The sequence below is a fragment of the Barbatula barbatula genome (assembly GCF_947034865.1).
Source record: "Barbatula barbatula genome assembly, chromosome: 17".
Classification (NCBI taxonomy): domain Eukaryota; kingdom Metazoa; phylum Chordata; class Actinopteri; order Cypriniformes; family Nemacheilidae; genus Barbatula; species Barbatula barbatula.
The window spans coordinates 7,606,365-7,623,824 of NC_136780.1; the positions used below are offsets into that span (position 1 = coordinate 7,606,365).

Here is a 17,460-nt window from a genome sequence, read left to right on the forward strand (position 1 = left end):
ACTCAAATTGTAGCCACCAGCATCAGAAGCGGCGGGGCATAGAAGCGAGAAGCCTTTTTTATTTTTTGGGACTGTAAACAATTGCACCAAGGACCGCCAACTGATGATCTTGAATCTGAATTACCCCGATTTGCCTAAAAGAATGATTTGATCAAAAGAGGACCGCTTTGATTTTAAGGCATTTTTAAAAGACATTACGTTACACACCTCCGTTTGCATGCTGTTTTTCAGTCAGCAATATACATGACCGTGCTTTCGCACAACACCTCGCCTCTTTAGGCTGGAAAAGCCTTTTTTATATATATTTTTAGCGTACATTCTGCCTTCTTGATATATTGTCTGCTCAGCTACATCTGCTAGCGCGTTGGAGGGCGAAAAAACAACAGGCACGGCGGACAATTGCGAGGTTTGGATGAGGCGTTTGAACCCAGCCTTACCGTGAACCATTTCTATATTTTCATTGGCAATGCCAACTTGCAATGCAAACATGCTGGCTTTTGGATTGCTCTACCTTGGATTTTTCCTCACGGCGGAGGTTGTAGATCCTACAACAGCCATCGAACGTAAGTAACCGCGATTAAACGTGTCATTTTGTCAATGTTACGTTATGCGTGCATTTAGGACACAGACAGGCTGCAAAGTTTTCGGAGATGGCCTGGTAATAATGGCCAGGCTACGTTGCGACGAAATATACATTTGTAGCTTGCTGCTTTCGATACATTTCGCATAGAATGCATTTCGTAAGGATGAATATGAACGTATTTGTGCAGTTGTGTTATCACCTGTGCTGTGATTGCTACATCTGGCTGATCGTATCCTTGATGCTATCCTCATGCAGGCTACTGTTCATTTATTATGCAACGGTCGGCTTGTTGCAAAGGCTGTCACTATCAGTATTTGGGTACAGAAGGTACAAATCGCCCACAAGTGCTGTTTTAGGCGCGCTTGTGCCTCCGGGCTAACGTTATACTAGACTAGATAGGGAGTCGAGCAATTTCGTAATAGCATAAGAGGCCAGATATGTTCGCGGGACCCGTTTTAAAATGTTAAACGACTGTCAAATGCAATTCTCAGCTTCACGTTACAATGCAATGGTATTGTTTCAGTGTTGCGTTGAAACGGCCTGCTCGAGGCAAAGCCGCGCTCGCCACAAGTCGATTTGCATGCATCGGACATGCTCGATATTCCCGCATTCTTAGCGGTCTATTCAAGTGCGTGAACGGGCACATCCTCCGGGAACTGTTAGTGCTTCGCGGTCACCTTGTGATGCTGTAGTCAACCCGTCTCATGTTTTGACGTAAACATCATTATCGAGTCGTTCTTATTGTCTGAACGCTTGGTTTATGTAATAGGATGGACACGGTGTATCTGTTCCTAAACATCCAGCATAGATCTCAGATCTGCATGTGCTCCCTTCACAGGGCCGCTTTTCAAGTAGTACATACATACCTTTGACGTACATGACAGGAAATGTCTAAGTTACATAAGACATCAATATAACAGTGGGAGCAATACATTTAGTGTGATCGGAATCAGGGAACATATACATACACTTTTGTGTGGCTTATTCGTAATTGTAAGACACATTCGTTCATGAAGGGCCCTCAAAAATATTTTTTTTAGCTAAAGACTTGCTGCAAACTGGGGCCTTATGCTTTTATGTGACATCTACATAAATTATGCAACCATCATTTTTAGCAGGGCCCAGAAAGCTGGCCTGCAAATGGCCCACATTTAGTAGTTAGAATTGTGGTATGTCTAAACGTTTTGGAGAATTTCATTAAGCCATTCATTTGGTAGTGCACGTCAAGTGTCAAAACTTCCGTCTTTAAGTGCACTTATTACTCAAAGTGAACATACAGTTTTTTATTTAAATGCCCTTTTTAGATTTTAAGAGTTGATAAGTTTACTGCGATTCCTGAATTGTTTGACATGCGTGACACTACCGATCCAGTATTATTTATATCACCTCTCTTATTTTGACATTGTCAGTCACGTCTCAGTGACCTCTGCAGAGCTCTGATAATAGGTTTATTTGGGACCACAAAAAATGGGACAAGTGAACCTCTGCGGACATCTGATGAACTTTTACTATTATCTTGTCTAGACAGGATTCTGTGCCTGAGGGATGTGGGTATTTGAATTGAATTGTCCTGCAGGGTAAAGATAACTATCGACGGTATCATTTTTTATGTTATCAGTATTGGCCAGTAATACAATTTAGGCTGATATGTTATAGCCGATAAATGATTAATGATTTCCTCTGGTTGAACCACTTACTGTTAAAATTTCTGTCATGATCATTTACTTACTGCTTTAAGCAAAACATTGTTCATGTAGTATGTAGATATTTATGAATGTGTAAATAATACGAACAAAAGCATATAGTTTGAAGTCGGCCTCTGACTGAATACTTTCTGTCTTGAGACCTGTTAGACTTGTGGTTATTGATAACCACTTTCTTGGTTTATTTTGGAAGAACATCTTTAAATGTTTATTTAATAAACAAATATACCAGAAAAGTTTATCTTTAAGAATCTTTAATTAGTGTAAAGTAGGCTTGGTACATGATTTTAGGGAAACAAAATACTTTTCGGTCTCAAAAAAAAGATACTGTTTATCGTCAATATACTTCCCATGGTCAAGAATGATCGTTTCATTTTGTCAGTTTATTGGTATGAAAATAACTTATAGGTTTTATGGCATTTCAAATTTGCAGTTGACTTTGCCTACTTTCCGTAAATGTCGAAGTGGTCTGGGTGAAGGATGTGGGCCTGAGTTTAAGTGATGTCTTGTTCCTCCCACCACCTCCAGCCACTATGAAACATCTGGAAAGAGGAGAGCCATTAGCTTAGAAAGCATATGTAACATTTGGGAAGGAGTGAGAATACAGGCCAGGGCTCTAGACTGCGACCAAAATGCTTGCAAACGCGACCGTTTTTTATAACGTGCTAGGTAAAATTTCACAGGGTCACATTGGTACGAGTGGCCTAAAACAAATGTTTGCCCAGCCAAAGATTTATTTTTACATTTGTTGTGAAAGACACGCTTGTGATAAGTGCAGGAAAGAGCGAGCAGAGAGCCCCTGCACTCCCAAACTTAAGTGAGTGTTTGGCTTCATTCGGTGTTGTGCAGACCGAACGGCATAAGAAAAAACGCTCTCACGTAGGGCTGCCCCTTTTAGTTGACTATTCGTTATTCGACTAGAAGACACTTATTAGAACAAATTTGTATAAGTCAATTGTCTGCTTATCATTTTAACTTGTAAAAGTGTATATGCACCACGTAAGTCGCTTTACATAGCCGTTCGCTCTACTTGGAGAAAGGAATACTATTATCAGCATGTTTAAATGTTTCTTTGTCCAAGGGTGTAAGAGTAACATTGTAGCTAAAAATGAAGAACATGCAATCCTACGTTTGCCAGATCTGTTGAGTACATGCGCTGCATCCCTCCGCCATCTCTGCTCTTCTTAAGGCAGCCGCTTCTGCTTTACATAGGCGTGTGAAATGAATCGATAATGGATCATAATCGTCAATTTTGGCCTTCAATTACAAAAACAAAATCATCGAGGTAAACGACTATTTTGCCGCATTCCATTTTGCAAGGATCCTCTCCTTTCTTGTAGTATAAATCCACAGCGCACCCTTTCTTTACAGTGGTTCAGCAGTGCTATTTCTTTACATTTATTTTTCAGTTAAATTTAGACTTTAAAAGCCAAGTTTTTTATCTCTATGTTGTTTTAAAGGTTAATGAGTAATCGTGTTAAAAAATCGGGATCTCAATATTGGCCAAAATAATAGTGATCATGATTTTTGTCAAATTGAGCAGCCCTAGCTTCATTGTGTGCAGGACACAGAACTCAGTTTTCTGGCGGTGTGGACATTCCAAAAAGCTAAAAGATTCAGTATACACCTTAATAAAGATTATATAAAGAAATGCTGAAAGAGTCTGAACTTGAACGGAAAGCGATCAACAAAGGATCGCAGGAAGAAGTTTCAGTGTTGTTCAAAGGCTTCTGCTTTTCTTTACATAATATACTTTATTATATATGTATACAGAATGTATACAGAACATTTAGGGGCAGTTTCCCGGACAGGGCTTAAGGCTAGTCCCAGACTAACTGAAATGTCTTTAACGAAAATAATTTACACTGGCATATCTTAAAATATATCAGTGCGATTGTTTTGTCTCAAGATGCACACCAGTGATGTAAAACATAACTTAAATATCCTAATTTAAACTAATCCTTGTTTGGGAAACCGGCCCTTAGTGTTTGGGAATGTCACAGGAACATAAGTTTGACCTTATTGTTGGATTGCATTGTGACCTTTTCTTTCGGTTTAATGCCGTCTGATTGATTATTTCCACCTATATGTTAGTGCTTCAATTTGCTGTATTGTTATTTATTCGTTTATTACAGTTATTTTAAATTCTAAGTTTAAATTAAATAGAATTTTGTATTTGAAGAAAATACTCATTATAGGCTATTTTTGCAGTCTGGTCCAGAGAAAAAAGGTTTTGGTTTGTGTTCTTAGCCCTTTTTTTTGCACTATTATTTTAGTTTGGCGTTTTGGTTCGTTTACCTGAAATTTATATTTACTATTAATATTAAGTTAAATATTATATCGAGACGTATTATCATAACTTGTGGCGTTGTCACAGTGGATTACATTGACGATGACGGCACTGCACGTGATAAACCTGGCAAGTCTCATTGAGTGCGTTTACATATCTATAAAAAATCTGCTTAAAAAGAAACCTGTTTTCACATGTTCACATGCATGGTAATAAACCGGCTACTCGGAAAACCATATATCAGTTTATTAAGCATAATCGGCATAAGACTGTGCATGTAAACGCGCTCAATGTCTGAACCCATCAAATCAGTCACTTAAAACAGGTTGTATTTGTGTCAGATCATTTCATAGCCAATGTATAACTTGAATATAAAACTAAATAGTAACAACAAATACAAAGTTTCTTTGCAAAGTTCCTCTCCAGCAAAATCTCATGGTATCACCGCTGCCTCATGTTGAAACGTTCAGATCCATTTTAAGAAATAAAACAATGTGGATGTGTTACTAAAATGAAAAACGAAAATTGCCAATGTTACATTTTTTTTTCTTCCTCCTTTACCAGTATGTTTAGCATTGTAATTTTAAAAGGGGAAGTGTATTTGCATGTAGTGAAACTGGTTGTTTTATCCACGTTTTATTATGCACACATTCTTTCTATCTGGATACTCCAGAGGTTCCAACAATCCTATAATAGTCTGAAATAAGTGCACGAATCCTCCCACATTCATGCATTAATACATCTACTCATACATTTGGTGTTCATTCAGCTGTATGTTTCTCCCACACCATCTCTGTCCCATCTGATGAACAAAAAGGGCTGCATTATAAACGTCCGGGTAACATTCTCATTGGGGCTTGAATTTCTTTTGTTGTCACTGTGGATTATTGTTAATCAGTGTTTTCATGCACATCGAAGAGCTCATGAATGACAGGGTCTGTTACATAACCTTGAATGAAAACTGCTTGCGCGCCAGATATTTAAATGTAACCACTTGAGGAATGTTCTGGGTTCAGTACAAGTTGGTGTTTGAAAGCGTTACCACAGGAAATACTTTGCACTTTTGCGTTAATTTGTAAAAACTGATGAAAAGTTTTGTACCGTAATGTGCTTACAATGGAAGTCTATGGGGCAAGGCAATGGTTTAGAATAAATGTTAAAATACATAAAGTAAAGTCACGACGAAACCAAATAACAATCAGCAATCGTAGCCTAGCATTGTACGTTTTTCTTTGTTTGTTTACTGAGCAAAAGGTAAAAAATGTCCTTACTGTATGTGGTATCCACAGCATGTCTCTAAACTGTCTGTTGAGCTTAACTTGTATTGAACCCAGAGCATTCCTTTAAGATTAATCACAGCTTTGAAAGGAAATCTGATTTTAGGCTGTTTATTTTTATCTGTGTACAAAAATTGTCTCTTGAAAGAAGAAATGCACAATATTATGGCATTAAATTGCCCAGCTGGAGTCTCACCACCCAGAGCCCGCAGAGGTTCTAATCTTTCTCTTTTATCCTTCCCTCTGCCTGGGAAACACGCTACATTTATCTGCAACTGAGGACTAGACCGGATTTGCACAACCGACTAGACTGCGTTTTTCTGCTTTGGTGGTTTATGCGCGTATAGCTTAGGATGAAAGGATCTTATTGACAGTGGTGGTTGCTGTAATAGATGTTTACTGTTTGGAGCATTAGTGTTTACTCTATTCAGCTGCTCGAATCAGAAGGACGTGATTTCATGTAGCAAAATGTAGGAAGGTGGGAGCTGTTAACATGTTAGTTTGACAGGAAACAAAAGGGGGTGGTTAGCAAATGCTTCTGTCAACTCTTAAGGTACTTACTTATAAGTTTGAAGTTTTGTCTACAGTGGCCTTTTTTGGAGTTGTGTATGAGGATCTGATGGTTTTTAAAGGTTGTGTTAATTGATCCCGTCTTTCTCATGGCAGCTTAAATGTTGAGACCAATTGACATGTTACCTCAACATCCCACACTGCCATGCTAGAACTCCTCTGCATATACTTAGGTCTTGGGTGGTTCCAGAGCTAAGCCATTACATGGTAAATTCCTGTAGTTCTTTTATATCTTCAGAAGGCACTAACTTATGGAAGCTTTTGGGTTTTCAACACGGTGTTTGTGGGGTCACCTACAAATCCAGCACCTGTTTGAGCAGAATGTTGAAGAATAAGTTAAAGAGATAAATAACGGATTACAAGAACCTCACACGTGAAGGTCATGAATGTTACTACGCCCTCGATTTGTTCTTTTGTGGTTGACTTGTAATCAGCCACCAAAAAAACAGGTGTTTCTGGCCATCATAACTCACCTTTAATAGTTTCATTGGTTTAGTTTTCACCTGGTAACATGTCTGGGCGACCTCTTTGTGCTAGAGGACAATCCAAATAAATCCTGTTTATTGCTTTATGTGAACTGCCAGATTTAAAACATACAAATATGGTTAGAAACCCTTGGTTTTATCTTGGCGAGTACATGGAACAGGCATTACCGACACTTTGTCTTTTGCCTATGGGCAAGAAACCCCGAAATGTGAATAAAATAAGAATACAAAAGTCCATAATGTGGACTTTGTAATAAATTTACTAATTCTTTGTGAATTTTTTAAGCTTATACCAATATTTCCTGCTAGGAATCAATCAAAGGAAGGTCACAATTGGAGAAAAATATAGATGTCGATTTTGATGTTCCTTCCAGCTGAGACACGCGTTTAAAGACCAAGCAGTTACTAAGTTGACAGATCTTGCTCTTCCCGTTTTTAATGTCTTAAAGAACAATAAATCCAGTGTGCACTTTGGAAGGGAAGATTCCACCTATTTTATTTGCTCACTGATAACACATTGACAATATATAACTGATGTATCTTTGGATAGTGTGTACCTTCTTTAGAACCTGAAAGCTGTAATACAGCCATTTCAAGTTTTGGTTTTTATATAGGCATTAAAGTCTATTTAATGATGTCATTTGGATTGAGTACTGGTCTAGATAATAACGTAGATTAAGCCAGAGATATGAGCCCTGAGAAACGGATCTCCACAGAAACGGATTTCCAGTCCGCAAAATCCAGCTTCACCTTTGCAAACATGGATACAAAGTTAGCTTTGTATATTTGCTTAAATGAAGTCCCACAAAATTATCATCATGAAATGCAACAGTGTGCTAAATGCAACAGTGTGCTACTGTGGAACAGAAGTGAGGTCCTGTTGAGAATCCTACCAAAAGCATCAGAGCCTGGTGTTATTGAGATAAAAATAAACGTTATTTGGTGCCTCATACAAATCAAGCAACAGTAAACGTCATTCATCCTGTAATCTTTGCGAACAAGCTTCCCGTCCAAATTGATCTTAGTTTCATCTCTGCTGTCAAGTTTTTAACACCCATGTTGTCTGGGTGCTTGGTCATTTAAGTGAGGGTGCAAGCAGTAATGTTTGGTTGGTGTTTAATGTCGACGCTCGGTTATGTTGAGATTGACTGTTAAGTATTGATCTTAAAAAGACTGCAATTCAGAATCCATGTAAACAATTCATCGCAATCCATTGGTAAGATACTTTATAATGATCATAACTGATAGCATTAGCAAACAAAGCTAATGCTGCATCCAAATTTGTCTATAGACCCTTTCATCAGACGCTCATGCGCCTGAACCACCAGTTAACTTTCGGTTTGTGTTTGGCTAGTGTCTAACATTATAAATATTTATATTTTATTTAGTTTAGAGACAAGTTTAGCTCAGTAACGGTTCTTCTCATTTTCTTTTGATTGTTATCAGAAATAATCTACAGGCACTCTAGTGTTTGTGAATTTGTACCGGAAAGTAAGTGCACATGCGCAGTAACGTTTGTTTACGTTAAGATGAAACCGTTTATACTATGCACCAAAGGTATGTACTGTTTTGTCATGGAAAAGTATATACATTTTAGTGTGTAGCAAAACTATGCATACACTGGGATATACTAACAGGAAGCGGATGTGAACGTTGTTGCCTGGACAGCATTGTGGCCTTTAACTCTCCCACACATCAAAATACAGCTCTGCTTTCCATTTTAAGTATTTATTCATTTATTGCTTCAAAAGTTATTTTAACTCCTATATTTCAACTTATTAATTTATGTTGCGCTTCCTTTGTGACCTGCAGTTCTGTGAGGCAGGTTCACATTCCTAAAGGGAGGAAAGCAGTGCGAGTTGATGAGAAACAGCTCTGCCTCGGATGTCTTTCCATGATTTTTCTTTTTCTCTATGCTTGAGTCAATACAATCGACAACCTATAATTACAAACAGGACCTTCAGGAATTTTCCTTCGAATGCAACTGCTTGCATAACGGAATTCCTGCATAAGTAATAAAGCACAGTGTTTCATGAATCTTCAGGCTTTGTAAAGCTAAGTAGAACCATGTACGTGTCATTTCAGTTTGGCTTTCTGTTTTAAAAATCGATAGTGCCTTCCAGAGACCCACTAAACCCAAAGAACCCAGCTTTACGAGCCCATGTCCTTACAGTGGATGAGCCTACAGATGAAATCAATTAAAAGGTGCTGGAATGTGTGGCCGAGGCCTGGAGATGATTTGGAGGGGCGGTACGCTGATGTGGGGGGAAGCTGAGACTTGAGGAGCAGAAAGTGGGTCACGCTCTGCACAGCTGGCCTCCCTACCGCCATCACACGAAATGGTAGTGTGGCTTGTCTGAATGGGTTCATAACATTGGGAGCATACCCAAAAATGACTTGTCACTCATGCTTTTTGAACTCTGATTTTCTTTGAGAAAAGTGTAATTTTTTTCTTTTTTAAAAAGGGCTTAAACCACACACATGACTCATCATTATTCGATTATGACATCGATTTATAATTAAACTGCACTTTTGAGGGATTAAACCATTAATGGCTCAGTCAGTCATTGTTCTATAGATCATGGCAGAGACATCCTGCATTATCAAGAGGTGTCCACAGAATCATTAATAAAAGTAAATAAAGAATTAGTCAGTCCGGCCTTTCATTTGAGTGCTGGCCTTGTTTCCGACTTTCTGCACCACGGATATTTTCCAATTTGCTTGTTTGATGCTTTACAGCTGAAGAGTCTCCCACATTCCAGGTATTCCATAAATAAGCCCAAGACCTGCCGTGGTTTCAATTTATAGTCACACTATGTTAATTGTGCTATATTATAAGCTGAGAACATAGGCAGGACAACATAACAATCGGAATTTTAAAATCATAAAATCTTGGCTTTGAGTCCTGGGACCAAAGATTACAACTTTGGTTTTCGAAATATCTATATTTTCTATAGCTTTAAAGGGACAGTAAAACTTTAAATTGAAAACTCGCCCTTATGTCATTCAAAAACCTGTATGACTTTCTTTTGTGCAGAACACAAAAGATATTTGGAGGAACCTTGATAACCGTACAACATTGGTCCATATTGACTTCAACTGTATGAAGACAAAGCCACTGAGACAGAATTTTATATTTAACCCGTCGAGTTAAGATGTGAAGAATAATCAGAACAATGCAACACAATCCTGAAAGACGATCAAAAGAGGAGTTTTGTTGCAAAGCTTTATTTACTTTATGTTAGTTTGTTATTTGGTGGGAAATTAATTTGGGGAGACCTGCAATACAATACTATTGCCAACAGAAGCTTCTATGGATGTTTTGGAAAAAGACAGCGTGGGATTCATCCTGCTTTCAGCCTAGAGGTTATATGGATATGGACATAGAAAAGTAAATATGTAAATAACAGTTTTTTCGCATCATTCCGTTGGAATTTTACCTCATAAAGACACTGGCCTCTTTCTGCTCAATACACCCCAGAGATTTGTCCCAGAGAATTTACTTTGCAGGACATGTTTGCAAACAGGTTAAAGGGGGAGGCGGAAGTAAAGCATGTGCGCACACATTGCCAACAACACACAGACAGTTTCACTTACCACGTGCAGTTCATTTCCGGCACCGTTTAGGGCTTGGAACGCCGCTCCATCTATAAGTTTCAAACGATCTCCAAATCCAGCGTTATATCCACCGTTTATATAACATTCATCACCCAAATGCAGTGAACAGACAAAAACAGCTGAACTTCGCGAACTTAGTTCTCACTCTCTCTCCTGCACACAAGTATAAGTGACTTGTGCGCATGCTTCTTCTCCTGCTCTCATTGGTTGATGCATGCCGCGTGGTTTTGCGGGAGAATTGTCCAATAAGGGATGAAGAAAAGTTGTTACGTAACGATTTACCGAAACCTGTGTGAACACTGGGGGATTGAATCGAGCACAGAAATACTACGTTATATGTCCAACTTGTTTTTTGACAAGTTCACCATGGCAAGCATGAGAAGACGACATGTTTAACTTTTGAATTAGTCAGAATGCATGGAACGCCATTGCAGGTCCGCTTTAAATAACCTTTGTTCTTTAAGGTTCTTTGTGGAACCAAACATTTTTCTTTTATGCCAGTCATCCTCAATAGGTGGACCACGGTCCCGATCCGGACCTTTGCTGGTTCCATCCGGACCGCTAGACATAGCCTAATAAACTATTTAAAACTTTTGACAATATTGGTTGTTTAAATTGAGCCGCGCATCTTCACAACGGAGATTGCAGACCGGCGCAGCAGGTAAATGGACACAACAGTAAACAAAATGCAGCGAATATTAAAGCATTTGTATCCGTCAGTATGTTTACTGTTTGCTATATGTCCCAACCTTACAACCAGATATGTGATATTTTATTAACCATAAAGTTTTTATCTACATTTAGCATTAGCATTATTAGTCATCATGTAAACATTTGTGACCCTGTGAAAACCCAGGCTTACATCTCATCATCGAATTGATTATTATATCAAGCATTGATTTCACTAAGATTTTGGTATTATTCAGTCAATATTGAAGATATTGTTATATTTTCACAGAATATTCTGTAGGATGATTTTATGAAGGACACAAGCCGGTTCATATTTTGTAATGAACAAGATTTTAATTGGGAAATTGTTTAAAGATAGAAGTAGTTCTGGTATGAAAGTGAAAAGGTGACAATGGCATGGAAAGGCTCATTTAGTTAGTAACTCTGTTTTCTGTTTTAATTGTTACATTACATTTGCTATTTGCATGTTGTCAGTACGTTTCTTTTACAAATATGAATTATCCGACTTCTATTAAGAGGACATTCCCATAAAACCCAAGGCCAGCATAAAAGATCCTATAAATTCATATCAAAATATGAAATAAATGGCCTGATAAAAGATCATATCTTTTATACAGTATATTCCACTGGGCTAAATTGATTAAATATTTGTTTATTTTCAAAAAACATATTGTCCGGACCTCTGTTTGGAAGAAAATATAAAGACCGGAGCTCTTGGAAATTTAATTGGATACTTTAATTTAGTTTTTAAGAGTGTGTGTATTTCTCCCTTGAAAGTTTTTATAGCAAAACATAATAGGCAGTTCTATTGTGTAAATTCTGATACTTTTCTAAACCTGTCTTTTGATGTTTTACAAACTTCAGTCGTGTTTGCTCTCAATCTCTGTGTGGAAACAGCATTTGTTACAATAACTTACTCCTGCTGTAGTATGCAGGCCTGGCCAGTGCACCTTTTTGGGATTCTCCAGATGTTTGCAGTTGGGTGCCGTCCCGGAGGGACACATAAAAGCCTTCTTCATTCCCCACCATACACCCAGATGCTCTGCAATGATTAAGAGTCCCCTTGGATTTGCACCTTCAAAAACTCGTCAGTAGTTTGGCATTGCCTTTGGAAAAAGCAGGGGTCTGAATTAACTATCCGGATGTCTGTACGAAATATTTCAGTGAGCTTTGAAAGAAGGCGAGCTCTGTGGGAAAAGTGTCCAAAGCTTCTCGGTTCCGTTAACGACCCACAACCGCCAATTAGAGTCGCAGGCTCTCCTCGCCGTCTCCCGGCGCCGATGTGTGAACGTTTGTACTGTGTTTTTTGTTGTTGCTCTGAATGACCTAGTGATTGCCACCTGGAAAAGCCAATCGAGGTGTTTATGGCATCAAAGAATCATACGGGATCCACTACAGGACAGCCAATCAGATTAAGGGACAGTTCACCCAAAAATAAAAATTCACACTCCAGTTTTTCCAAGTCTATATAAAGATATTTGGAAGAAGGCTTGTCACCAAACAGTTCTTGGCCTCCATTGACTACCATCGTAGGAAAAATGATACATTCTTCAAATTATCTTCTGTTCTGTTCAACAGAACGAAGAAATGTGTAAAGCAATTTGTAGGAATGCACATATACAGTAAATTCTTTTTTTTTAATAAAAATAGATTTAATTTCCCGTTTTAAGTTCAATGAACTATATACAGAAACTGGACCCACCACTGTTTCACTTTTATCCCGTCACATAACCGTGAATTACCTTACTGAACTCAGAGATGGGTTGAGAAGTGTCTTTTAGAGAACAGAAGCAGTTGTCTGGCTTTCTCAGCACTTTTGAAAACGTACAGAGACGTGACTGCGCCCAACACATTCCCACTTCTCTCTTGCGATTGCAGTCACATCTTGTCCCCCTCGCAGCTTTCCTCCGCCTCTCTTTCCAAAACACCTCTGCGCCTGCCAAGTCTGCAGGGAGGTAAGTGTTGGAGAGGGACAGGGAGTCCTGCTGAGAATCACAATCAGATAGTTAACGCTGTCCTCATCAATGCGCTGCTCCTTGAAATACAGTGTACCACCACCACTGTCATTGTAGTCATTGTAGTGTTTGGTACACACTTGGCAGAAACACTGACTGGTTGAAATAAAGGAGTCAGCCTGTGAAAGGAACACCATTTGTGTTCTAAACACAATGATCAGCTATAAAGGGTTTGGCAAATAAATAAATAAATGAATGAAGTTTTGTTTGTAGCCTAGCTCAATGCTTTTGCAGTCCTAAAGCGCTTGCGTTTTCTAACATTTTGCCAAAGAAAGTGCTCGGATTTGTATTTTCATTTGTGTATTGTCTTTAGAGAAGGGCTGTGGTCAGTTGTTGGGCTGCACCCATGTAAGGTATTGACATGGGAACTGCAGTGTTTTACAGGGGTACAGTGGTCGGCGGGACAGACAGACTGAGAATAGTTTAATTGCATCTGCGGTGTATCTCTGACTTCTGGCCGAGCGGGCTGGTGTCAGCAGAGGGCCAGCGCCGGATCGCCCGCAGTCCTGAGGCAGTGCTGTGGTTTACCTCAACAATCTCATTTGCTCTGACTGAGCAAAAATACTCCCCTGGACGCCGGATTCCCGGGGGTTAGACAGAACTGACGCATGCTCGGCCTACCAGTAATAAAAAGGTCTCTGTTTGCATTTGGAGAGCAAACATCTCTCAGGTTATGAAAGGCAAAAGAAAACCACTGTTTGTGGGCAGAACGTAAAAATGTGCATTAAAGCACCCATGGTGAATTAAGTGGGTTTATGTTACAGATGTACTGCTGTGTTGAAACCAAGTATCTTTGTCATGAGGAATGGGAGGCTCTGCAAAGCCTGCGACCGCATGCGTTGGCTATTTCTTTCCCAAAACTTAGTTCAGTTCAATGTTCCATGAGTGGTGTATCAGAACCTTGCCCCTAAAAAATTACACTTGCTGAACCATTGGCTGGCAGACCACTGTGGGTTTTTCACTGGCTGATGCCGATCTAGATTTTTAGTGTTTGGCATATCCGTCTTTTGCTTTAGACAAACCGCATCCACAAGCGCTTAAAGGGGGAATTATCCCAAAAATGGAAACTCTTTCATAATTTGTTCTACATCATGTCATTCCTAAATCTGTATGTCTTTCTTTTTTGCTGCAGAACACAAAAGAAGATATTTTAACGAACGTTGTTACCAAACGGCATTGGCCCTCATTGACTTCTGTTGTATGAACAAAACCACTGAAACATCTCTCAAAATGTCTTTTGTGTTTTACTTAAAAAGTCATAAACAGGTTTTCAAGGACATGTATAAATGATAGAATCCCTTTTAAAACGTTAAAACTCTTTTTACCCAAAATTGACTAAACAATAAATAAGGTTGCAGTTGTGAACATCATAGTAGCATAATTGTGTGAATTGTTGCGATCTTAAAGGTTTAACTTTCTGACAATCATCCTCACAATCTCTTTCTCTCTTTCAGCTCCGAAGACATGCAGTCCAAAACAGTTTGTGTGTAAAGACCAGGTAACCTGCATCTCCAAAGGCTGGCGATGCGATGGAGAGAAAGACTGTCCCGACGGCTCTGATGAGGCGGCAGATATCTGTGAGTGCTCCGCTTTATCTGTCCCACACTTTTTCAGCATGACAGGAAAAATTATTATGTTCGGCTTATCACAGCAGAGCTGAAATACACCTGTTGTGGCTTGTCATAAGAAACTCAGAAGTCAGTTGGAGATAAATTCTCAGACACAACAGTTGTTTCCTGTTGAACTCACAAATGTGCAAAAGGTTTTTGAGTGCTGTTACTTAAAGAGCTGCTGAATTTTAATATTTTGGGATGAAAAAAAGAAACCAAAATAAGAAAAGTGTGTCTTGAATGTCTGATTTACATACTTTGTGTTGTGTTCAACCTGAACAAAAGATACTTTTACCTAATTACCCCAATTGTGCCCCGGAATTAATATTAATGTAAATTATTTGATGTTTGCCAACAAAAAAGTGCTTTTAGCAAGTCACATCAATATAAAACTTTGTATCAGTACTTTTTGGATATTTCTAGCACATTGTAACAAAACAACAACAACAACAACACCGACAGCCGTGATAATTTTGTTCAGTATAATCGTGATGTTAATTTTTCATAGACCCACATAAAGATAACTATGTAAATTACCTGCAATTTTATGTGTCAAACCGAGATGGCGATCTACAGGCAAAAGTTACAAATCGCAGCTTTATAATTTATGAATTGCTTTATGATTTAGTTTGTCAGAAGATAGAACCGTACAGATGACTGAAATAAGAGCTTGTAAATGTTGTTGTGTGTTATGTAGGGTAGCGTATGGGCTTCAAGCGCAGACACAAAGCCGTTGGGTGTCTCTCCGGAGCGATGGCACTAATTAAAAAGGCTCTGTTTAGTCTGACTCGTGGTCGCCTGGCTCTTGTCAGTTAAGAGAGGCTCTTGTCATTAAATACTCTTGTCATTGTCAAAATAAATGTTTACAGCACACAGACCTTCCGAAGCGCTTCACTTCACATCTGTCACATTAGCCAGACACTTTTACAGCGAGGGGCCATGATGGTTTCACCATCAGTTTGTTTGGTGGTTTACTGTCCACCAGGAGAACAGACAGAGGTAGGTAACACACGACCTTCTGTGTTGTAACTGCGGACGGCTATTCATCCTCAATGGCTGATAAGCAAAAGATTACGCAAGCAGATCCAGGAAAGTCCAGGTAAACACGGTCCATGCCTGTGTTTACTGGATTCATTCAGACCCCCCCCCGTTATGCTAATTTCTCAGCGAAAAATATATTTTTCTTTTCTTCCTTTTTATTCACTTGATTTCCCTTTGGTACCAGTACATTGTCGTTGTACAGTCATTAATGCTATGGAAATTGTACGCTGTACTCATTATTGATGTATATTAGAGATGCACCGATCACAGCCAATAATCGGTATCGATCGATTAAAAACCACTTCGTTCAAAATATCTTCTTTTATTCTCTGCAGGAGGAAGTAAGTCCATACAGGTTCGAAACAACAAGAAGTTCAGTAAATGATGACCGAATTTTCATTTTTGGGTGAACTATCCCTTTAAATGGCATACTTTATAGTAGCAACAATGGATTTCAATTCCGTTTTATCTATATATCGCTTTTCACAATGTTTCATGGTTGCAAAGCAGCTTTACAGGAAGAAAGCTTTTGATTGCAAATTTGAGTTTTCTAAACAAACGGCCCTTAACATGGAGTAGACATCTTGCATCACTTGAAGAACTGACAGCACATAAACATCAAAGTATTTTCCACCCGCAAACAAACTTTCTGCTGTGATCCCCCATGTGCCATTTGAGAAGTGCCCCTAATATAATTTCAGTGCTGCTAATGCAGTTTGGCTGAACAGACAAAGAGACCTTTTCATTAAACGCATGCTCTGACCTTCTGATTTATCTTGATCTGTTTCTGCCAATTACAACACATTACACACTCAATCCTCTTTGTTACAGCCATTTCCAGCGCTTCAAATCCGAAACAAAATCATTACCAGCTGTCAGCGTATCAAATGTGAATGTATATGTAAATTCAGAGTTAGTGTCGTGTCTAATCCTGATCTTAACCGTCATTGTTTTGTGGTTAAAGTATTTTGAAAGTCAGTAGGGGATGTTTGCCAGATGTCCCAGCATGCAACACCATGTGCGTCGTAAAAGTTTGGTTTTGGCTTTTCATTTAGTTTTGCAGTTTGGTTGCATAAAATTCAACTCTTTCGTTATTGTAAATGTATGTAGGCACATTTCTTCAAAGCGAGTCTTGTGGAGTTTAGGTGTGTCGTATGCTCATAAGGTGTGTTGCGCGTTCGAAGGTTTCTTGTTTTCAACTTCATCTTTCTAGTCGAGTTAATTACTAACTAGCCGGAACACTATAAATCTCTCTCTGGCTATCTCTCTCTCTCCTTCGTTCGGTCTCACTTTCTCTCTGGGAGAGATTTCAAGAACCCTGGCAGCTCCGTTCGCCCAATATAGGACTTGTTTATTTCTTTAAGTAGGTCAGTATATCATTAGAAAAGCACAGAGATAAGAGAGGAGTGGAATGAGGAACTCTTTCCTGAAAGAAAACTCGATTTTATCGCTATTTTAAATTGATTGAACTTAGAACTTTAGTTCAAAGCACTACTGATATTTAGCTTCTTATGATTTTACCATACTTAGCATAATGTTTTCGTTGTTAACACCAAGAGTCGATGCATTGAGTTAAAT

At 38.8% G+C, this 17,460-nt stretch overlaps 1 protein-coding gene across 1 annotated transcript in view; it reads left to right on the forward strand.

The window, feature by feature from the left end:
• The window catches only part of lrp1ab (low density lipoprotein receptor-related protein 1Ab), an 80,079-nt gene continuing 62,619 nt past the window's right edge, over positions 1-17,460 (forward strand). Inside the window, exons 1-2 of the mRNA XM_079477886.1 lie at positions 1-563; positions 14,686-14,808. Of these exons, the coding sequence (XP_079334012.1) occupies positions 467-563; positions 14,686-14,808 (220 nt within the window). The 5' untranslated portion in view covers positions 1-466. The remainder of the gene's footprint in view (positions 564-14,685; positions 14,809-17,460) is intronic.